General features: G+C 49.2%; 1 protein-coding gene across 3 annotated transcripts in view; it reads right to left on the bottom strand.

The window, feature by feature from the left end:
* The window catches only part of LOC137517769 (NXPE family member 1-like), a 126,376-nt gene that overhangs the window by 19,887 nt on the left and 81,773 nt on the right, over window positions 1-24,716 (bottom strand). For all 3 annotated transcript variants that reach the window (XM_068234801.1, XM_068234800.1, XM_068234802.1), the window contains one exon: window positions 15,225-15,443. In XM_068234801.1, coding sequence (XP_068090902.1) covers window positions 15,225-15,443 — 219 coding nt within the window. The remainder of the gene's footprint in view (window positions 1-15,224; window positions 15,444-24,716) is intronic.

Genomic DNA, 24,716 nt, shown 5'->3' with positions numbered 1-24,716 from the left:
TTAGAGAAGGGAGAGCTGCTGCTGCTGCAGAGAGAGCCATAGGGAAAGCTTAGTTAGGCTATTGTAGGCTTACAAGATACAGAGGCGCCAAAAGAATAAAAGGTAATTAAATGAACTTAAAAAACCAACTGGTTAAACAGAGGAGGCAGCGGTGGTCTTACCCCCTCCAAACAGACATAGCCAAGGACTGCGATTCAGACAGTCAACAATTTATTCGGAACTCCAGGAGGGGGTAAGACCACCGCTGTCTCCTCTGTTTAACCAGTTGTTTTTTTAAGTTCATTTAATTACCTTTTATTCTTTTAGCGCCTCTGTATCTTGTACACTACATTGAGTCCACCCTGGGTGGAGGGTTGTTACCCTATTTTCCTGTCTACAGAGAGCGACTTTTTATTCCTGAGTGGGGTCAGGATTGTTCTCCCCACCTGCCTATACAGTGGTTGCCTATTGGTAACCCTGGTTTGTAAGTATAATTTTAACTTCTCATTTATTTTGTTGTCCCCAAGACGAATTACACTATTGGGGCTCTTGGTGTCCCTCTGCTTTATTGTAGGCTTGTTAGCTTGCTCCTTGCTGATTCTTATTGCTAAAAAAGCACCCCTCAACAGCTCTTTTGAGAGCTAATCTTGTTCTTGTGATCTTTATTTATTTTTATTTTTTTTGGCGCACTTGCATTATATACAGCCCTGTCAGTCAGTCGCAGCTGGCCTTTGGCCCCTTGGTAGTAATTCCTACTGTGCCACTGCCAGGCCCAGCACATTCAGTGAGTGACTACCTGTGTGTGTGACATGCAGCTGTACATTTGTAATCCCAATCACTGCACCTGTTCACTGTTCAGTGCACCTACCTACCTATACCTACGTGAGCGCATGCATTGTTAATACCACCAGTCACTGCACCTGTTCATGGTACCTGTGTGTGTGTGTGTGAGACAGGCAGCTGCACATTTGTAATCCCAATCACTGCACCTGTTCACTGTTCAGTGCACCTACCTACCTATACCTACATGAGCGCACGCATTGTTAATACCACTAGTCATTGCACCTGTTCACGGTACCTGTGTGTGTGTGTGTGTGTGTGTGTGTGAGACAGGCAGCTGCACATTTGTCATCCCAATCACTGCACCTGTTCTCTGTTCAGTGCACCTACCTACCTATACATACGTGAGCGCACAGCATTATTAATACCACTAGTCATTGCACCTGTTCACGGTACCTGTGTGTGTGTGTCAGGCAGCTGCACATTTGTAATTCCAATCACTGCTCCTGTTCACTGTTCAGTGCACCTACCTACCTATACCTACGTGAGCGCACGCATTGTTAATACCACCAGTCATTGCACCTGTTCACGGTACCTGTGTGTGTGTGACAGGCAGCTGCACATTTGTAATACCAATCACTGCAGTGCATACCTGTAACCTGTTCAGTGCACCTACGTGAGCGCAAGCAGTGTAATATACCACCAGTCACTGCACCTGTTCACGGTACCTGTGTGTGACAGCTGCACATTTGTAATACCAATCCCTGCACACCTGTTCACTGCACCTGTGTGACCGCACGCTGTTTAGTATACCAGTCCATGCATACCTGTTAACTGCACCTGTGTGACAGCTGCACATTGTATTGTAATACCAGTCACTGCATAATTTTCACTGCACCTGTGTGACTGCACATTGTATTAGTCAAGTCAGTGCATACCTTTCACTTCATCCCCCCGATTTGGACAAAACAACAGGCAGAGCCAGAGGCAGACCCAGAGGTAGGCCACCCGGCAGGTCTGTTCGAGGTCGTGCTGACTTGATTTCGTGCAGCCCTGGCCCAAAGTACAGGGCACGTCCCATTAACTCCCAAGATTATCAGGACGTGGTTGACTATTTAACATAGAACACCTCATCTTCCGCAGCCACCAGCGCTACTACAAGTACTGCATCTGCTACATTTGACACTTTGCAGGAGTTATTTGGTGGGGAAATCACTGATTCGCAGCCATTATTGTTACAACAAGATGAAGGCGCTAAGCAAGTTACACCACCTCATATGTCTGAGTTAGGCGACACTATGGACGTAACGTGTGAGGAGGAGGATAATGAAGTACCTGTTGTTGGTGCAGTTTTGGAGGTGTTTGATACAAGCAAAGCTGGGGAGGATGATCATGATGATTATGATGATACGGATGCCACGTGGGTTCCTAAGAGACAATATGACCAAGGGGACAGTTCAGAGGGGGAGTCAAAGAGGAGTAGGAGGAGACGAGTTGCTGAAAGAAGGATGGGGAGCTCGTCGTCAGAAACAGATGGTGGCAGTGTCCGGCGCCATGTATCGCCACCTATGGACAGCCAGCCAACATGCCCTTCAACGTCAGCTGCTGACTAGAGATGGCCCGAACCATTCGCCGGGCGAATCTCTCAGGGCCTTGTACTACTTCCGGGTCGCTATGACCCGGAGTAGTACGCCTGCGCTGGCCTGGCGGTGCGCGTCCTATATCGTGCTCCTGTTGCCGGGCACTCTCTGCGCATGAGCGTGACGTCACTCATGACGTCACGCACATGGGCAGAAAGTGCCCAGCAACAGGAGCGCGATCTAGGACGCGCACTGCCGGGCCAGTGCAGGCGTACTACTCCGGGTCATAGCGACCCGGAAGTAGTACAAGACCCAGAGATTCTGAGATGTTCACCGGCGAACGGTTCGGGAACCGTTCACAACATCTCTACTGCTGATGCCACCATAGTGCCCACACCCCAGGGTGGCTCAACGCTGTGGACATTTTTTAGTGTGTATGCCAAAGATCAGAGCAATGCCATCTGTACTCTCTACCACCAAAAATTGAGCCGTGGAAAGGCCAACACCCACGTAGGGACAACTGCCTTATGAAGGCATTTGCAGAAAAGGCACAAACAGCAATGGGAAGACCACCTGAGCAAAAGCAGCACACAAAAGCAAAGCCACCCTCTTTCTCCTCTTCCTCCTTCAGGTGCATCATCTTCTTCAGCCGCTTTCTCCCTTGCACCTTCACACTCACAGCCAACCTCCTCCACTCCGCCTCTCACCTTGAGCGGCTCCTGCTCCTCTGCCCACAGCAGTAGCCAGGTGTCTGTGAGGGAAATCTTTGAGCGGAAGAAGCCAATGTCTGCCAGTCACCCCCTTGCCCGGCGTCTGACAGCTGGCTTGGCGGAACTGTTATCCCAGCCAGCTTTTACCATACCAGCTGGTGGACTCCGAGGCCTTCCGAAAATTTGTGGCCATTGGGACACCACAGTAAAAGATACCAGGCCACAATTATTTCTCAAAAAAGGCGAGACCCAAACTGTACCAGGAAGTAGAAAGGCAAGTGGTGTCATCTCTGGCACAAAGCATTGGGTCAAGGGTCCATCTGACCACCGATGCCTGGTCTGCCAAGCACGGTCAGGGCAGGGTCAACCTGGTGACCGATGGCAAGCAGGGAGTACGTGGCTGTGCAGCGGACCAACTTGTGACACCTCCATGGCTTGCAGGCAGGCCTCCTGCCACCTCCTCTCCACCTACTATATCCTTATCGCTGTTGTCAACTTCCTCCTCCTTGGCTGAGTGGCAGTTCAATTCTACTGGTGCTGCAATATCCTCTCCAGCTACACAGCCCCAGCTCCCCAGGGCCTATGCTGCATGCCAGGTACGACGGTGTCACGCCATCTTAGATATGTCTTGCCTCAAAGCGGAGAGTCACACTGGAGCAGCTCTCCTGGCTGCTCTTAACAAACAGGTGGATTAGTGGCTGACCCCGCACCAACTGGAGATCGTCAACGTGGTGTGTGACAACGGCAGCAATCTCATTTCGGCTTTGAATCTGGGAAAGTTGACACATTTACCCTGCATGGCACATGTGCTCAATCTCGTAATCCAGAGATTTGTGTGTAAGTACACAGGCTTACAGGACTTCCTAAAGCAGGCCAGGAAGTTGTGTGGGCATTTCAGGCGGTCTTACACGCTTGGCCAATATTCAGCGGAGAAACAACTTGCCAGTGAGGTGCTTGATTTGTGATAGCCCGACACGCTGGAATTCGACCCTCCTGAGTCCTGATGTTCGACCGCCTGCTACAACAGGAGAAAGTCGTCACCCAGTATCTCTACATCTACATTAGAAGGACATGCTCTGGGTTGATGGGGATGGTCTGGCTGAAGAACTGGACACTCATGCGAAATGCCTGCAGGCTCATGAGGAGGTGACAAACATGGTGAGTCACAGTGAAGGCGCCATCAGCGACTTGATCCCGTATTCCTTCTTCTTGGAGCGTGCCGTGTGTAGAGTGGTGGATCAAGCTGTGGATGAGCGTGAACAGGAACAGTTACAGGAGGAAGCGTTGTGGGATCAATTCTCATCAGAACCAGATGTTTCCTCAACACCTGCGGCAGCACAGAGGGGGGAGGAGGAGGAATAGTCGTGTGGGTAAGAGGAGTCAGATGATGAGGAAGGTGGGGTTTTTTTGAGGAGGAGGAGGCAGCAGATGAACAACCACAGCAGGCGTTGCAGGGGGCTTGTGCTGCTCAATGATCCTGTGGTATTGTTCGTGGCTGGGGGAAGGAGGAGAACTTACCTGACATCACTGAGCTAGAGCAAGAGGAGTTGGATAGTATGTCTGAATCCAACTTTGTGCAGATGACATCTTTCATGCTGTCCAGCCTGTTGAGGGACCTCTGTATAAGAAAACTCAAGGGGAATGAGCCACGCTACTAGACCCTCGGTACAGGCACAAAGTGGCGGACATGTTACCAACTCACCTGAAGGCAGAAAGGATGCAGCACTTGCAGAACAAGCTGGCAACTATGCTTTACAGTGCATTTAAGGGTGATGTCACAGCACAACGGAATAAAGATGCCACCAGGCACATGCAGAGGGGGGTGCTCTGGGTGCCCAGGCACCCCCCCTTTTTAAAATCAGCAAAAAAGGCCCCTCTGATCGCGCAAAATAAGCCCCGCCCCCAACCGCGGTAAGCCCCGCCTCCGTCTGGGGCACTTTCAGGTGAAGAGGCCTGGATAGGAATCCTAGTGTGGCATACTGACCTCACCCTCCACCTAGGACCCATACTGACCTCTACCTCCCCAAGCACCCATAGTGACTTCTCCCTCACCCACAGTGACCTCTCCATCCACCTAGCACCCACAGTGACCTCTCCCTCCACCTAGCACCCACAGTGACCTCTCCCTCCACCTAGCACCCACAGTGACCTCTCCCTCCCACAGTGACCTCTCCCTCCACCTAGCACCCACAGTGACCTCTCCCTCCCCCTAGCACCCACAGTGGCCTCTCCCTCCACCTAGCACCCACAGTGACCTCTCCCTCCACCTAGCACCCACAGTGACCTCTCCCTCCACCTAGCACCCACAGTGACCTCTCCCTCCCTCAGCACCCACAGTGACCTCTCCCTCCCACAGTGACCTCTCCCTCCACCTAGCACCCACAGTGACCTCTCCCTCCCTCAGCACCCACAGTGACCTCTCCCTCCCACAGTGACCTCTCCCTCCACCTAGCACCCACAGTGACCTCTCCCTCCCTCAGCACCCACAGTGACCTCTCCCTCCCACAGTGACCTCTCCCTCCACCTAGCACCCACAGTGACCTCTCCCTCCCTCAGCACCCACAGTGACCTCTCCCTCCCACAGTGACCTCTCCCTCCACCTAGCACCCACAGTGACCTCTCCCTCCACCTAGCACCCACAGTGACCTCTCCCTCCCTCAGCACCCACAGTGACCTATCCCTCCACCTAGCACCCACAGTGACCTCTCCCTCCACCTAGCACCCACAGTGACCTCTCCCTCCCTCAGCACCCACAGTGACCTCTCCCTCCACCAGCACCCACAGTGACCTCTCCCTCCCTCAGCACCCACAGTGACCTCTCCCTCCCACAGTGACCTCTCCCTCCACCTAGCACCCACAGTGACCTCTCCCTGCACCTAGCACCCACAGTGACCTCTCCCTCCACCAGCACCCACAGTGACCTCTCCCTCCCACAGTGACCTCTCCCTCCCACAGTGACCTCTCCCTCCACCTAGCACCCACAGTGACATCTCCTTCCCCAGCACCCACATTGACCTCTCCCTCCACCAGCACCCACAGTGACCTCTCCCTCCCACAGTGACCTCTCCCTTCACCTACCACCCACAATCACCTCTCCTTCCCCAAATCTAGCAGCAGTGATCCTGCCTACCCCAGCACCCACACTGACCTATCCTTCCCCCAGCACCCACAGTGATCTTTCTCTCCCCCAGAGGCTACCCTCCTGTCCCCTGCAGCACTTACAGAGACCTCCCATCCCAAAAGCAGCACCCACACTGATCTCTCCCAACACAAAAGCAGCGCCCACACTGATCTCTCCCAACACACAGCATCCACAACTACTCCCTCCTCCAATAACTACAATGACCTCTCCCAGCACCCACAGTGACCTCCCCTTCCTCCAGCACTCATACTGACCTCTTCCTTCCACAGAACCCACAGTGACCTACCCTTCCACCAGCACCCACACTGACCTCTACCTCCCCCAGCACCCACACTGACCTCTACCTCCCCTAGCAACAACTATGCCATTCATAGCAGTACCCACAGTGACCTCCCACTCCCTGCACCCACCGCAATCCCACCAATATTCAGCACCCACATTACACTCAACCAGTAACCCCCACTATAGCAAGCACCCAGTACTTGCACCAAGCAACTTTCACCCAATACTTATATCCGACCTCCATATGGCACTTAGTACTTGCATCATTCACCCTATAGATGGCACCCAGTACTCACACCCACTTGGCACAGTACTTGCACATTATCTGAACTCACATAAACCAGTAATAGCACCCAAAGTACCTGCACTCAGAATCCACATGACACACAATGCCCACCCATAGTGCAGGCAATGCTTGGTGCATTGCCTGCACTATGGGTGGGCATTGTGTGTCATGTGGATTCTGAGTGCAGGTACTTTGGGTGCTATTACTGGTTTATGTGAGTTCAGATAATGTGCAAGTACTGTGCCAAGTGGGTGTGAGTACTGGGTGCCATCTATAGGGTGAATGATGCAAGTACTAAGTGCCATATGGAGGTCGGATATAAGTATTGGGTGAAAGTTGCTTGGTGCAAGTACTGGGTGCTTGCTATAGTGGGGGTTACTGGTTGAGTGTAATGTGGGTGCAGGTACATTGGTACGAATACTTGGTGTATTCGTACCAATGTACCTGCACCCAACACCCACATGTTTCATCTGCATAGTTCCAGTTGCACTAAGCCTCCACTTGGTGCCCAGCACAAGCATCAAACACTCACATATGACATCCAGTACTTGCACCCAGAACTCACAAGGGCTTCAGTAACTGCAATCAACACCTACATGATGCTTGACACCAACCCATACAGCCAGAATGCACATGACACCCTGTGCCAGCACCCAGAACCCACATGGCACCCAGCATCTGCCTTTAGCACTCACATGACAACAAATACCCCACTAGCCATCACCCATTACCCAGATGTTACCATGTACTCGCTCCCAGTACCCACTTGGCACTCAGTATTAGCACCTAAGACCCACATGACACCCTATAACCCCCATAATCAACACCCACATGGCATAGTACTCACACAGCACAAAGTTCCAAAGCCATTATATGCACCTAGTACCCGTCCATGGCCAGCACCCAAATAGCACCCAGTACCCATCCTTGGTCCGAACCCATATGAGACTCAGTACTCTCCCATGGCACACATCCAGACCACACATGGCACTCCCTACTCACTCATGTCCAACACTCACATGGCTCCCTGTACCAATTAGCACTCACATGGCACCCACTATTGTTTATTGCCTTCTGCTACTCATTCAGCACCCAATACAGCATAGCATCCACTGCAAATAAACACCCAATACAAACTGAACCTTGGTACCCACAGCAGCTTGACACGGACTGTACTTTGGCACATCGGCACCCACTGCAACTTAGCACAAGCTGGACCTTTGCGTCTTACCATCTACTGCATCTGGGCACCCACTGCACCTTGGCACTTACTGCAGTTTTGCATCTACTAATGCTTAGCAACCACTGCATATTGGCAACCACTGCTTCTTTGCCTGAAAAGAAGCTTGGGTGCTGATCTAGAGGGACAGAGGTCCCAGTAATGAAAGGTGAATCCATGCCTACATCAGGCTCCACTGTGCCCACTCTTATAGTGCGCACCTATGACTGCTGATTTGAGGGTGGTGGCACCAAAGAAGTTGGTTGGAAGAAGACACAAAGTCTGCCTGATACTTCTATAAAGGTGTGTGTGTGTGTGTGTGTGTGTGGTGGTGGTGGTGGTGGGGGGGGGGGGGGGGGTTAAGACTGCCTAGTGCTTTCTGGAGAAGGGGTATTACATACACAATTTAGCACGATTTATCGATTAGGGCCCCTTTTTCAAATTTGAGCACCTTCCCTTGAGAATCCTCTGCACGGCCCTGGATGCCACTGCCAGTAATCCTCCTCCTCCCATGTCCACGCTGGCAAGGAGAGGACGCTCTACCGATTTCTTGGTGATGTCGGACATGCGGACATTCTTTAGTCCAACACCTCGCCTTAGCGCTTCTTGATCGACCCTCCACCAACGCCTGGACCGGCAGGTAGCCGACTACCTGGCCTTAAGTGTGGATGTAGACACTGTGAGCAGCGATGAACCCTTGGACTACTGGGTGCGCAGGCTTAACCTGTGTCCAGAGCTGTCCCAATTTGCCATCCAACTTCTGTCTTGCCCTGCCTCAAGCGTCCTGTCAGAAAGGACCTTCAGCGCAGCTGGAGGCATTGTCACTGAGAAGAGAAGTCGCCTTAGGTCACAAAAGTGTTCAGTACCTCACCTTTATCAAAATGAATGGAGGCATGGATCCCGGAGGGTTACTGCCCACCCAAAGACTAAGTCAGTCCCAGCGCACAGCATCTCTGCCTGCACGCCGTGTGACTGGCTGCCTGCCCCAAGACTAAGTCGCTCCCCACACAGCATCAGTGAGGCGCTACACCTGCTACTGCTGGAATTCTGTTTTGTCCCCACTTTATTGCCTGATGAGGCAGGCTCGGCCTGCAAAACGCGTTGCACTTTTGGGGTACCATATAATAAATGTGATTGCTACTTTTCAGACAGTCTTTCGTGTCTGCTTTATGGAGGTAAGTCCACCACTTCCTCCAAGCAAATTTTAAAGGTTTTATCCACTTTTATTCTGCTGGCACCTCGGTTCTCCTACTGCAAAATTGTGTCCACCCCTGGTGGAGGGGTGATCTACCCCTTTTTCTCATCTACAGAGGGCGACTTCTTAAACCTGAGTGAGGACAGGTCTAATCTCCTCACCTGCTTATACAGTGGTTGCCTGTGTGGTAACCCACGTTTGTGAGTATATTCTTCTCACTGATTTGCCTTACTTTGTTTATGTTTTAACATACTACACTATATTGGGCTCTCGGTTTCTCTATATTTTATCCTGAATTTTTAAGGCTGCTGCTAGCAGCGGACGCTATAATAATGTTTCTGGTGCATGTACATGCCTGTCTAATTTTTCTGGCTGCACTGCAGCTGCAACAACAAAACCAAAAGGCATGTACATGTGTCAATTCTCCTTCGTGATCGTTACCTTGCCGCGGTGAAGGGGCTTGCGTATCACAATGAAGCAATGACTGATGGCTATATGAGTGTGTTGGCGTTAGGGGGCACAACTGACCCAAGAAAATAGATAATAAGGTCATTGCTTCATTGTGGACAGACCAAATTCGATCAGCTGGACACTCAGTCACTGTTGTTCTGTTTGCGGTGCGTTACACAGTGAGTTTGGTCTGTCAGTGTGAAGCAGTACACTAATTACACTCCCTGATTGATGTATACACATGCAAGATGTTTTAACCACTTGAGGACCCACCCTTTACCCCCCCTTAAGGACCAGCGCTGTTTTAGCTGATCTGTGCTGGGTGGGCTCTGCAGCCCCCAGCACAGATCAGCGTGCAGGCAGAGAGATCAGATTGCCCCCCTTTTTTCCCCCCTATGGGGATGATGTGCTGGGGGGGTCTGATCTCTCCTGCCTGCTGTGGGTGGCGGGGGGGGGGCACCTCAAAGCCCCCCTCCGTGGCGAAATTCCCCCCCTCCCTCTCCTACCTGCTGCCCCCGGGAGATCTGGGCTGCACAGGACGCTATCCGTCCTGTGCAGCCTGTGACAGGACGTCCCCTGTCACATGGCGGCGATCCCCGGCCACTGATTGGCCGGGGATCGCCGATCTGCCTTACGGCGCTGCTGCGCAGCAGCGCCGTACAATGTTAACAAAGCGGATTATTTCCGCTTGTGTTTACATCTAGCCTGCGAGCCGCCATCGGCGGCCCGCAGGCTATTCACGGAGCCCCCCGCCGTGATTTGACAAGAAGCAGCCGCTCGCGCGAGCGGCTGCTTCTTGATTAATTAAGCTGCAGCTGGCGACGCAGTACTGCGTCGCTGGTCCTGCAGCTGCCACTTTGCCGACGCACGTTATGAGTGTGCGGTCGGCAAGTGGTTAAAGCACTTAGGCCTCCAATTTAGCATGCAATGTGATTTCTGCTCTTAAAATGCTGCTGTACGTCAAATCCTGATTTTTCCCGGGGACTTTTGGCATGTATCGCACTTCGCTATGCCCCCCTCCAGGTGTTAGACCCCTCGAAACATCTTTTCCATCACCTTTGTGGCCAGTATAAATTTTTCTAGTTTTCAAAGTTCGCCTTTTTATTGAAGTCTATTGCGGTTCGCGAAAGTTCGCATGTTCGCGAACGTTTGCGGAAGTTCACAAACGTGGTTCGTGAACCGAAAATCGGAGGTTTGGGCCATCTCTAGTCTTCCAATGTCTGGTGTAGAAATCTGAGACAAGGTCTGGAGCAGCTTAAGAGAGTTGCAGCCCGGCTGGCCGCGCTCAGTAAATACAATGTTTATCTCATCAGTTTATTTTCACCTCAGGTTCACTTTAACCACCCTGGCATTCTATTGTTTTTGTGGCGCTCGGCTGCGGGTGGTTTTTTTAAACCTATTTTTTTTTTATCATGTAGCTAGCCTAGCGCTAGCTACATGATTCCCCCCTCCCTGCGCCATCGCGCCCACCCCTCCGATCACCACCGGCGATCATACCCAACAGGAAATCCAGCTCTGAACGGCATTTCCTGCCATGGTGACGATCGAAATGACGTCGTCTGTCATGACGTCAGGGGAAGTCCCGATCCACCCCATAGCGCAGCCTGGCGGTGATTGGCCAGGCTGCGCTGAGGGTCTGGGGGGTCCTCTTTCGTGGCGCGAATCGGCGGCAGGTGGCAGCGATCGAGTTAAACACGCAGCTAGCAAAGTGCAAGCTGCGTGTTTAAAAAAAAATTGTAAATAAAGACCCACCAGGGGCTGAGATATCCACCGCAGGGCCGTTTCTTGCCCCGTTCAGCCGGTTCTGCTGAACGGGGCGCCGATGAGTGACAGATTGGGGGGCGCCAGGCCGTCCCTGTGGCCGCCGCCGCTGCTCCCCCTCCCTCCCTCCTGGCGCCTCACTCAGACCTCGATCAGGCGGCGACCAATCGTGCGGGCGCTAGGACCCAGCGCCCGCACTGATATGCGGAAGTGACATCACTTCCGCATATAGAGCGGGTGCGTCCGGTGCCCGCTGGTACTGGTCGGGTCGCCGCTGATCCTGAGGTCTGCAAGGTGAGGGGGGAACTCACTGCCTAAAGGGGCTCCCTGTCACTCACTGCCTAAAGGGGCTCCCTGTCACTCACTGCCTAAAGGGGCTCCCTGTCACTCACTGCCTAAAGGGGCTCCCTGTCACTCACTGCCTAAAAGGGCTCCCTGTCACTCACTGCCTAAAGGGGCTCCCTGTCACTCACTGCCTAAAGGGGCTCCCTGTCACTCACTGCCTAAAGGGTCTCCCTGTCACTCACTTCCTAAAGGGACTCCCTGTCACTCACTAGCTAAAGGGGCTCCCTGTCACTCACTGCCTAAAGGGGCTCCCTGTCACTCACTGCTTAAAGGGGCTCCCTGTCACTCACTGCCTAAAGGGGCTCCCTGTCACTCACTGCCTAAAGGGGCTCCCTGTCACTCACTGCCTAAAGGGGCTCCCTGTCACTCACTGCCTAAAGGGACTCCCTGTCACTCACTGCCTAAAGGGGCTCCCTGTCACTCACTGCCTAAAAGGGCTCCCTGTCACTCACTGCCTAAAGGGGCTCCCTGTCACTCACTGCCTAAAGGGGGTCCAGGCTGGCTACATGTACTGGGGAAACTGGCTGTTTGTCATTATGTGCATTTACTGGTGAAAATCTGTCTCTTATTATGTGCATTTACTGGTGGAAAGCGGCCTATTATTATGTGCATTTACTGGTGAAAAGCTGTCTCTTATTATGCGCATTTACTGGTTAAAAGCTGTCTCTTATTATGTGCATTTACTGGTGAAAAGCTGTCTCTTATTATGGGCATTTACTGGTGAAAAGCAGTCTCTTATTATGTGCATTTACTGGTGAAAAGCGGTCTCTTATTATGTGCATTTACTGGTGAAAAGCGGTCTCTTATTATGTGCATTTACTGGTGAAAAGCTGTCTGTCGTTACGTGCATTTACTGCTGAAACGCTGTCTCTTATGTGCAGGGCCGGGCCGAGGCATAGGCTGGAGAGGCTCCAGCCTCAGGGCGCAGTGTAGGAGGGGGCGCACAATTCATTCAGCTGTCATTCCTAATTGTGTTTGAAGCAGAAATAAATAAGAAAAGGGGATACATAGCGGTGACTGCAAGCCAGATAACTAGATAGTAAGGTGTTGGGGAGGTTGTGAGCCCTGTGGCCCTCTTAGTCTAATAGCAATCAGTGTGTGACAGCTGGGGTGGCAGGGATGGAGGCGCACACTTTGGTGTCTCAGCCTTGGGTGCTGGAGGACCTTGTCCCAGCTCTGCTTATGTGCATTTAGTGGGGAAATTTTGTCAGTAAAAATAATCTTTTGTCAGTAAATTTTTAGGTATTTGTCAGTAAAAAATAACGTGAAAGGTTGGCAACACTGGCAGGCTGCGCGGCGCAACGGGAAAGATACAGGCAGCCCACCTCACGCTTGGGCTTGGCGGGGGAGGAGCCAATGACAGCGAGCGAGAGTAGGGTGGCCGCAGGCAGCCATAAATATGCAGTGTGTGACTGCATCGCACTCGCAGAGCCTCTCAACCTGAGTCAGTCCAGAGACTAGCAGACTGGCAGGCAGCCAAAGCCAGCCAGGAGCAAGCCCATGGAAGAGGGGTAGGAATGGGGTACCACATGCATGCGTAAAGAGGTGGAAGGTGTGGGTGTGATTAGGCAGGACATGGGTGTGGTTATGTGGTTGGGCGCGGTTAATTTAAGCACTCCCATAGGCGCCAGAGAAAATCTTGCACTTAGGTGCCAGGCACCCCAGGCTCACCCCTGTGTGCAGCAGCAGTGTGCGGCGGAGCTCAGCCCCAGAAGGTGGAGTCTTTTTGGCCAGTTGGACTCGGGCTCCTCGCGGCCACTGTTCCTAGTGGGTGCCTTGGCCCTTGCTGCCGCTGCCCGCTAGCACCTCCATGGTCCCCTGCCCAGACCCCCACCGATCCTGGCCCGGCGCCTTCTTCCAGTTCCACCTGCCATGAGATGGACCTCATGGTAAGTAGTCAGTAAGGCAGGCAGTCTATGTACAGCACTGCCTCTCTCTTTCTGACGTGGCTGCTGGGGGAGGGGGGCGCTCTTTTTGCCCTGGGCTGGTGGTCAGAACCCACCATGGTGATGGTCTAACAGTGTGACTCCCTGGCTAGGGGTAGGGGGGCACTCTTTTTGCCCTGGGCTGGTGGTCAGAGTCTGACCACCAACCAGCCCAGGGCAAAAAGAGTACCCCCCCCATCCCCAGCCAGGGAGTCACAGTCAGACCATGGTGGGCTCTGACCATCAGCCCAGGGCAAAAAGAGCCCCCCTACCACCCACAGCCAGGGAGTCAAAGTCAGACCATAGTGGTCTGACGGGTAAACCACCATGGTCTGACTGTGACTCCCTGGCTAGGGGGGGAGAGGGTCACTCTTTTTTTCCCTGGGCAGGTGGTCAGACCACCATACTGTGACTCCCTGGCTAGGGGGCGGAGGGGTCGCTCTTTTTTCCCTGGGCAGGTGGTCAGACGCAGAGTAAAAAAAATTAAAATTAAATAAAAATGGTGAGTTGGTTTCAAGAAGCCTTTTGACATGATTTCACTTAGCAGCTTTGATTTTGGGGGGCGGCAAATTTTTTGACTCTCGAACTGGGTGAAATTTAGCCTAGAAACTGCCCTGATCCACCGCGGTAGTAATGGACGAGCTGAGCTAAGTTGGTTAAGACAGGGATGTTGAACTTCAGTCTTCAAGGGCCGAGGTCCTCACACATTGTTGACACAGCTCAAATTAATTGATGGGACGGAGTCAGGAAAGGCGTGGTCCATCAAGTAGTAGAACACATTTCTCCCTTTCTCAGTCCATCCTAAACACTGGCATGAATATGGCCCTCAAGTGCTGGACTTCGACACCTGTAGCTTAAGACAATGGCAACTGGCGTTTTGGTGCATTTTGCATTTTTCTTAATTTACCTTATCAATGGAATAAAATACAGTAAAAAACAAACAAAAAAAACACGCATTAAAACGTATGTAAAAATACATTCCTCTGGGTCTCGATTGAGGTACATTTAGGCATGCTCTTAGGGCTATCTTACCCATGCTGCCATCTGTTCACAAGCGATCCAATCACATCCCATGTTGCGTTCCAAGTCACGTTTCACATAGCTACCACGCTTCCTTCTTCCGGGTTGAAGGTAGTGACTGGAACGCGACTTGGAATGCAACGTGGGGCGGGATTGGTTTGCAAACAGACAGTAGCATGGGTAAGTTAACCCTCCCTAACCCACTCCCACAGGTGCTGTAATTAACTTTTCGATTCCAAGTAGCTCCGAGTAGGTAGCTACTCGAATGAGCATGCCTAGATACATTATATGCATTACATATGTTATTTAAAATTATGCAGCAAGTTGTCCATTTTCAAAAACACACAATGTAAAACACACATACAGTATATGCGTTTTTACATGCAGCCCATAGACTTTCATTAGCCGTAAAAAGGCTAGTGGCTTCTGCAATGCTAGCATTTCTGCCTAGTGTCGTCCCTGCCTCAAGCTTTGCACAGACTGTTTTGGTGCAACAATCATTTTTGCATAAAATTTGGAACGCTTCTATATCATATTGTGTAACACTTACTTTTCAACTTCGTTTCAAAATAGGTCATCAACTGATGCATAGTTGAGTCCCCGAACATGTAGAAGAACTTTCCCTTCATGCAGGAGTTTAATTCCTCTGCACTGTGGTAGGTCTGCATACTGCAGCTCTTTGGATACCAGATGTTGTCTTTGAAATATCCGCTGGGATATTCTAATTTTCCTCCTGTTTTACATCTTTCCTTTGTCTCAGAACTTAAATCTTAAAGAGAGAGATATATTGGCAAGATATACAGTAAATTATGACATCATCAAACTAATTGAACTAAAATCACAGGTTAAAAATCAATGTGCATCTCCTGTAGCACTACTACTTGTACTGCTAGTCTATTATAGTAGCCATTAAGCTAGAGAACTTAACCATGTAGCTACATGAAAAATATGGACAAAGGTTTCATCAGGCAAATATCAATAACAAGTAGGTATGGATGGATAGTTCATTAATAAAATCAATTGAAACACATATTAAGTACAGTAAATGCTTAAAGTAAACCTGCAATGTTACAAACACAAGGATTTATACTTACCTAGTCCGTGGACTGCCTTGCTGCGTCCGCTCCCATCCATTCTCTCGCGGCCAGCCTCGTTATTGCCCATGCATGGCCCTAGCAGTGCACGTCATTGGTTGTGCTTCCATGGCCAGAAGTGTTCTGTGCCTGCGCAGTTAGTTAAGGCTTGTAACTGCGCAAGTGCACAATTCTCCAGGCCAGGCTAGCCTAGGTCCACACAGGCCCAGTAGTTCCCAAATGACTCAGTTGGGGACTTTACCGGAGTTGGCTGCAGTAGAAGGAATGTGACTGGATGGATACCGAGGGATCGCATGGACTACAGGGGGCTGGAGGAAGCCCCAAGTAAGTATAAATCCTGGTGTTTGTAACATCTCAAGTACACTTTAACTACTGGCTGCACCAAGTGCACTATATCTACATCCCTCAGAACTTCATTTAAAATCCCAGGGACATAGATATTTGACAATAAAAAAAAACATAAATAGTTACCTTAGGGACTGAACTTTTTTAATATGTATGTGAAGAGGGTATATTACTGTTATTTTTGAAAATATGGGCTTTTAATTAGTGATGAAAAAAACTGAAGAAATGCACCTTTCTTTCCAAATAAAATGTTGGGGCCATACATTGTACAGGGGAAATATTTTAAACATTGCAATAACCGGAACAAATGGGCAAATACATTTGTGGGTTTTATCCACAGAAGAACGCTTTGTTTTGAAAGTATAATGGTGGAAATTTTTTTTCCATTTTTTTTCTTTATTATTCCCATTAAAATGCATTTAGAATACAATAATTCTTAGCATGATGTACCACCCAAAGAAAGCCTAATTGGTGGCGAAAAAAAAAAAGATATAGATCATTGTGTTGTGATAAGTACTGATTAAGTTATTGGCAACTGAAAGGGAGAAGCGCTGAAAGGTGAAAATTGCTCTTGTCCTTAAAGGGGAACTTCAGCCTAAACAAACATACTGTCATTAAGTTACATTAGTTATGTTAATTAAAATAAATAGGTAATATAATCTCTTACCCACCCTGTTTTAAAAGAACAGGCAAATGTTTGTGATTTCATGGGGACAGCCATCTTTTTCATGAGGGCAGCCATCTTTTTGGTTGAAAGAAGGTGACAGGGAGCATGAGACACAGTTCCAACTGTCCTGTGTCCTGATCACCCCTCCCAGCTGCGCACGCTAGGCTTCAAATCTCAAATTCAAAATAAAAAAACAAACAAATTTGTGCCAAAACAGCAGAGGGAGAACAACAACATCAGAAATCCCATCATGCTTTGCACAGCGTCCGGGGGAAAATGCCCGGGCAGTTTTCTTCCATGCAGCTAAAAATTAGGCTTGGGTAAGAAAAACAAAGTTCTGATGCTGTGAAACGGTTAAAGAAACACCAAGCCTTTTCAGTGCTGCTGAGTAGATTTTTAGGCTGGTTTCACAGTGGGACGTTACAGGCGCACGTTAGAGCAGCCTGTAACGCACCCCACTGCACAGCAATGAAAAATCAATGGGCCGTTCAGAGTGCCCACGTTGCGTTACACAGTAACGCTGCGCCATTACACAACGTACTGCATGCCGTACTTTGTAAGCGGCAGAGCCGCGTTAGACTGCTTGGACAATCGCAGTAATGTTGGGGAGGAGCGGAGAGCGGCCAAGCACATGGCTAATTAATATTCACTGCACTCAGTGACGTGCAGTGTTTACTTCCTGGAGCGGCCGCTCTGTGCGGCGATTGGCCGGGCGGGACCACGTGATGCCGCATGCGCACAAGAGTACGCATCACGGCATCACGGACGCCAGAGTGAGCTGCACAACGCGGCTCACTCTGACGTCCACCTTAGAGAGCACCAGGGGTTGCGTTAGGGGCACGTTATGCGACCATAACGTCCCCTAAAACGCAACGTCCTGGTGTGAAACCAGCCTTAGTCTGGAGGTTTACTTCAAGGGGAAAAACCCCTCAGTGGTCAACTAGTTAAAGGACAACTGAAATGAGAGGGATATGGAGGATGACATATTTATTTCCTTCCTGATACAAAAAATACAAAAGCATTTATACTTACCTGGGGCTTCCTTCAGCCCTCTCTAGGCTTTTGGCATCCTTGCTGTCCTCCCAGGATGCTCTGATGCTCTGCTGACCAGCCAGGTCTCTTCCTAAAATCGCCCCAGTCGTGCATGCTGCACATGTGTGGCCCAGGCGCGCATGCACCCTCATCGCGCTGTCATTGCCGTTGGTGTTCTCCACCTGAGCAGAATGCTCCCAGTGACAGATTCAATCTAGTATGCAGCGCTATCAACAATCAAAGCTTACAACAAGGTGGTGCGCTCTATATATAGTTACCAAACCATAAGTTAAAAATGTCCTCAAGATAGTAGCGCTCAGTTCATATATTCAATTCTCCAGAATCCTTCCCGGGTCTCCTTGTCATATGAACACACCTCAATAAAAACGTATAAAAGATGCAATAGTGCAGACTGTTATTTCATTAAGCGTAACACCAAAAGTGTAACTCTCTCCACTTCCACTTGCAGAACAACTCCTCTCTAGCTCTACAGTCTCCCGCGCTAACAGGCAGAGCGGGCTATGGCAAGATGGCGCCCGAAGCCCTGTACTGGAGACACAAATACTGTAGTCTCCAGTACAGGGCTTCGGCAGCCATCTTACCATAGCCCTGCTCTCCTGCCGGTGTCGGATTACCGGAAGACTAAGGAGGCTGGAGCGGGGCTGCGAGCTATGAACTGCCACGGCGTCTATGGACGCTGCAGCCAGTTCATGCAGTTACAGTGGCCAGAGTCCCGAGGCCGGGACGTCCCGCAGCTAAAAGCGGGACGTTTCCCGGGACCTCATGCTGCCTGGGACAGCGGACCCTGAATCCGGGACGCGTCCTGGGCAATCCGGGACGTCTGGTCACTCTAGTTCATATGACAAGGAGACCCTGAAGGATTCTGGAGGATTGAATATATGAACTGAGCGCTACTATCTTGAGGACATTTGTAGCTCCCGGTGACAGGGCATGATGGAAGCACATTCGCAGTACAGGGGGACTAGAGGAAGAGGCTTGGCCAGCCAGCGGAGGATCAGAGTATCCCAGGAGGATGGCAAGGGAGCCCACGACCTAAAGGGTGCTCAAGGAAGCCCAAGGTAAGTATAAATGCTTTCAGTTTTTTTAATTATTTTTGTAAAACATAAAAAAATAAACAATGCAAATTAACAATCAAAAAATAAACAATGCAATCTCTCCTGCTGTACAAAACAATGAAAATTGCCTGGCTGTTCTGCTGATCCTATGCTTCCAATACTTTTAATCACTGACCCTGAACAAGTATGCAGATCAGATGACTGCAATTGCTGCATGCTTGTCTCAGGTGTGTGATTCAGACACTACTGATGCATGAAAGAGCAGCAGGACGCCAGGCAACTGGTAATGATTAAATGGAAATAAATATGGCTGCCTCCATATCCCTCTCAGGTGAGTTGTCCTTTAAACTTCAATGAATTAATTGCAGTATTTTTATAGCGCCTTTCTCCTGTTGGACTCAAAGCGCTTGCGAGGCAGCCACTAGAGCGCACTCAGTTGGCAGTAGCAGTGTTAAGGAGACTTGCCCAAGAAACTCCTTACTGAAATAGGTGCTGGCTTACTGAACAGACAGAGCCGAGATTTGAACCCAGGTCTCCTGTGTCAGAGGCAGAGCCCTTAACCATTACACTAGCCAGCCACTGAATCATCAAAGAGCATCGACAGTGGAATATACTGTAAAGCAGTACAGTATAAAAATAGACTATGACTATGGTAGGATTAGATTGTGAGCTCCTCTGAGGACAGTCAGTGACATGACTATGTACTCTGTAAAGCGCTGCAGAAGATGTCAGTGCTATATAAATACATAATAATAATATGGTAGGACATTAGACTATGACTAGGGCAGGATTAGATTGTGAGCTCCTCTGAGGACAGTCAGTGACATGACTATGTACTCTGTAAAGCGCTGCAGAAGATGTCAGTGATATACAAATACATAATAATAATATGGTAGGACATTAGTCTATAACTGTGGTAGGGATTAGACTGTGAGCTCCTCTGAGGACAGTTAGTGACATGACTATGTACTCTGTAATGTGCTGCAGACTTAGCTGCAGCAATATATTTACTGAAGACACACTTCACTATGAGACACTCGCTATGGCTGGCTGCACGTTGTTTCCCCTCCCCGCAGCCCCCTCCATGCTTACAGTGCCCCGCTGCCCGCATAGTTACCATTTCTCTTCCTCCCTTGAATCTCCCGGCTGGTTAGCAGAGAGCTCAGCCCCTCCTCCCTTCAGTGTCATCAGAGTGGAGAGGAAGGGAGGGGCGCTCTCATGCTGCGTGTATGCAGGAGAGACTAGAGAACAGCGCGGCTGGAGCAGACAGCTGATTGCCGAACGGCTGATCTGCTGCCAGTATGTGACAGCCGCCCCAGCTCTCTTGCTACTTTTCTTCCGCCCTAGGAACGGGCCTATTCGGCCTGTGCGGAAATCCGGCCATGACCATATGCACAGCACACTATTTGCAGACAACCCAGGAAAACAGTGACAAATATATACAACGCCCTCACTATCTACCTATCTATACGATAATATATACAGACATAAACAACATCCAAATATATACAATCAAAGGCAGTACCAAAGGATCAGGCAAAATACAGTGGGATGCGAAAACAACAACAACCCTGTTAATCGTCATGATTTTCCTGTATATATTGTTGGTTGTTACGATAAAAAAATGTCAGTTAAATATATCATATAGGAGACACACACAGTGATATTTCAGAAGTGAAATGAACGTAATTGGATTTACAGGAAGTGTGTAATAATTGTTTAAATAAAATTAGGCAGGTGCATAAATTTGGGCACCACAAAAAATAAATTAAATCAATATTTATTAGATCCTCCTTCTGCAGAAATTACAGCCTCTAAATGCTTCCTGTAGGTTCCAATGAGAGTCTGGATACTGATTGAAGGTATTTTGGACCATTCCTCTTTACAAAACATCTCTGGTTCATTCAGGTGTGATGGCTTCCGGGCATGGACAGCTCTTTTGAACTCACACCCCAGATTTTCAATTATATTCAGGTCTGGGGACTGAGATGGACATTCCAGAATCTTGTACTTGTTCCTCTGCATGAATGCCTTAGTGGACTTTGAGCAGTGTTTAGGGTCATTGTCTTGTTAAAAGATCCAGCCCCGGTGCATCTTCAGCTTTGTCACTGATTCCTGGACATTGGTCTCCAGAATCTGCTGATATTGAGTGGAATCCATGCGTCCCTCAACTTTGCCAAGATTCCCAGTCCCTGCACTGGCCACACAGCCCCACAACATGATGGAACCACCACCATATTTTACTGTAGGTAGCAGGTGTTTTTCTTGGAATGCTATGTTCTTTTTCTTCCATGCATAACGCCCCTTGTTATGCCCAAATAACTTAATTTTAGTTTAATCAGTCCACAGCACCTTATTCCAAAATGAAGCTGGCTTGTCCAAATGTGCTTTAGTATACCTCAAGAAACTTTGTTTGTGCTGTGGGTGGAGAAAAGGCTTCCTCTGCATCACTCTCTCATACAGCATCTCATTGTGTAAAGTGTCCCGACGGTTGAACGATGCACAGTGACTCCATCTGCAGCTAGATGATGTTGTAGGTCTTTGGTGCTGGTCTGTGGGTTGACTCCGAGATTTTTTTTGGTCTGCCACTTCGAGCCTTACCTTGAACTGAGCCTGTGGTCTTCCATTTCCTCAATATGTTCCTAACTGTGGAAACAGACAACTTAAAACTCTGAGACAGCTTTTTGTATCCTGCCCCTAAACCATGATGGTGAACAATCTTTGTCTTCAGGTCATTTAAGAGTTGTTTTAAGATCCCCATGTTGCTACTCTTCAGAGACAATTAAAAGAGGAGGGAAACTTACAATTGACCCACTTAAATACTCTTTCTCATAATAGGCTTCACCTGTGTATGTAGGTCAGGTAGCTCAGTGGTGAGCTTACCAAGCCAATTTGAGTTCCATTAATTAGTTCTAAAGGTTTTGGAATCAATAAAATGACACAATGGCAGTCATATTGGCATTGTTAGAAGCAGCATGGTCTGCACATGGCAGACTCCATTTTACATTGGAGCAAAAGACACAAGGAAAGGCAATAAATATCATAGCACAACACCTCCGTACTGGTGTGCTGCGTAGTGGCCACACTGCCCGCTCTCTTCTCGACTAGTTTCCGCTTGCATCATCATCAGGGGTCACCTTTTTATTTTTATTTTTTCATTATTTTATTTTTTTATTAGGGTGCATAAATTATGAGATAGTTTAACCCACAATAGAGTATATTAACTAAACAGATGGCTATTTTACCATTGTTTACGCAAGTAGCATGCTATGCAAACAGAGCAACACATGTTATGTCTGAATAAGAAAAAAAGGGCGCAGAAGTACTTGCAGAAAAAAGGGTGCTGCCACAGACGTTAATTATAAAAGCCGCGATTTGCGACAAAGAAGGGGAATTTTGGGCACAAGGTAATGCCCCATAAAATCGCAGGTATCATTGCTTGCCGGTATGCAAATTGTGGCAATTGTGGGGGAGGGGGGGTTGGTGGGTAGGGTTAAGTATTAGGCACCACCTGGAGGGGTAAAGAGTTAGGCATTGGTAGAGTGAGGGATAAGAGTTAGGCATCGGTAGAGGGAGGTCTTAGGGTTAGGCATTGGTAGAGGCCGGAGGACTTAGGGTTAGGCATCGGTAGAGGGAAGTCTCTGGGTGAGGCATCGGTAGAGGGAAGTCTTAGGGTGAGGCATCGGTAGAGGGAGGTCTTAGGGTAAGGCATCAGTAGAGGGAGGTCTTACAGTTAGGCATCACTAGATGGGAGAGCTTACGATTAGGCATTGGTAGAGGGAGGTCTTAGGGTTAGGCATCGGTAGAGGGAAGTCTCTGGGTGAGGCATCGGTAGAGGGAAGTCTTAGGGTGAGGCATCAGTAGAGGGAGGTCTTACAGTTAGGCATCACTAGATGGGAGAGCTTACGATTAGGCATTGTTAGAGGGAGGGTTTTGTGTGAGTGTAGGGTTAGGTTAAGACATAGTAAAATATGGCTGAAGATTACTGATATTTTACTATTGGAATTAAGTGGTAGAATATCAGTAATTTTACTGATACTCTACTAGTGGCAATCCCCCCCACCCTTTTCTTACAGGTGCATTTTTTACATGAATGCATGTTATGTACACAACACACATGTTGCTTGCTTCTATAAAACAACGTAATACCAGCTATAGAACAACATGCCGGGTTGTGTGCATAAAGCGAGTTGCGCTCTGTGCACATACACGCTACTCTGTTTAAACACAACTAAAATTTCCATGCATGCGCTGCCTGTGCACAGCAATTCTAACGCTGTTTAGTGAATGTGCCACAATATATGGTACTTCGCTGTCATTGTCTTTGAAAATGCAGTACATTCTAGAATAATGAAGTGAAACATTGCTGTAATTCAATAGAAAAATACAGGGCTGGGTTTGTAATCTCCAGCACCCAAGGCAAGGTACCACCAACCGACCCTCTCCCCCTTCCCCAACACCATTCTGTCCAAAAATCTCATTAGTAATCACTAGTTTGAATGGGCTCCTTCCATTGTGCTGCTCTGCCCTTTTCCTCTAACAACAAAATCAGTGCATGATCTGTCCACTACCTGTACTTTTGCACTCCTGCCTGAATGCACTACAGCCAATAGCTTCTGGGCATGCATACTTCATAAATGACGCTCATGTATGAGTGGCACTTGTCAAGTACGCATACCTGCGTACGCAGTCCCAGCCTCGGCTGCTGTGCACATTTGGACAGGAGTGCAAAATTGGACAGTGTCCACAGCATCTTTGTCCACTGTGCAAAAACAGGTGACAGGTAGTGTTGGGCGAACAGTGTTCGCCACTGTTCGGGTTCTGCAGAACATCACCCTGTTCGGGTGATGTTCGAGTTCGGCCGAACACCTGATGGTGTTCGGCCAAACTGTTCTGCCATATGGCCGAACTAAGAGCGCATGGCCGAACGTTACCCGAACGTTCGGCTAGCGCTGTGATTGGCCGAACGGGTCACGTGTAGTGTTGGGCGAACATCTAGATGTTCGGGTCGAACATGGCCGCGATGTTCGGGTGTTCGAGCCGAACTCCGAACATAATGGAAGTCAATGGGGACCCGAACTTTCGTGCTTTGTAAAGCCTCCTTACATGCTACATACCCCAAATTTACAGGGTATGTGCACCTTGGGAGTGGGTACAAGAGGGAAATTTTTTTTATCAAAAAGAGCTTATAGTTTTTGAGAAAATCGATTTTAAGTTTCAAAGGGAAAACTGTCTTTTAAATGCGGGAAATGTCTGTTTTCTTTGCACAGGTAACATGCTTTTTGTCGGCATGCAGTCATAAATGTAATACAGATAAGAGGTTCCAGGAAAAGGGACCGGTAACGCGAACCCAGCAGCAGCACACGTGATGGAACAGGAGGAGGGCGGCGCAGGAGGAGAAGGCCACGCTTTGAGACACAACAACCCAGGCCTTGCATGAGGACAAGAAGCGTGCGGATAGCAATTTGCATTTTTTCGGCATGCAGTCATAAATGTAATACAGATGAGAGAGGTTCCAGGAAAAGGGACCGGTAACGCTAACCCAGCAGCAGCACACGTGATGGAACAGGAGGAGGGCGGCGCAGGAGGAGAAGGCCACGCTTTGAGACACAACAACCCAGGCCTTGCATGAGGACAAGAAGCGTGCGGATAGCAATTTGCATTTTGTCGCCATGCAGTCATAAATGTAATACAGATGAGAGGTTCAATAAACAGGGACCGGAAACGCTAACCCATCACAGATATTCATTGTTCATGTTACTTGGTTGGGGTCCGGGAGTGTTGCGTAGTCGTTTCCAATCCAGTATTGATTCATTTTAATTTGAGTC

This window comes from Hyperolius riggenbachi, chromosome 5 (assembly GCF_040937935.1).
Source record: "Hyperolius riggenbachi isolate aHypRig1 chromosome 5, aHypRig1.pri, whole genome shotgun sequence".
In the NCBI taxonomy this organism is placed as follows: domain Eukaryota; kingdom Metazoa; phylum Chordata; class Amphibia; order Anura; family Hyperoliidae; genus Hyperolius; species Hyperolius riggenbachi.
The sequence above is the reverse complement of the archived record's forward strand: the minus strand, read 5'-3'. Positions and strand labels throughout refer to the sequence as shown.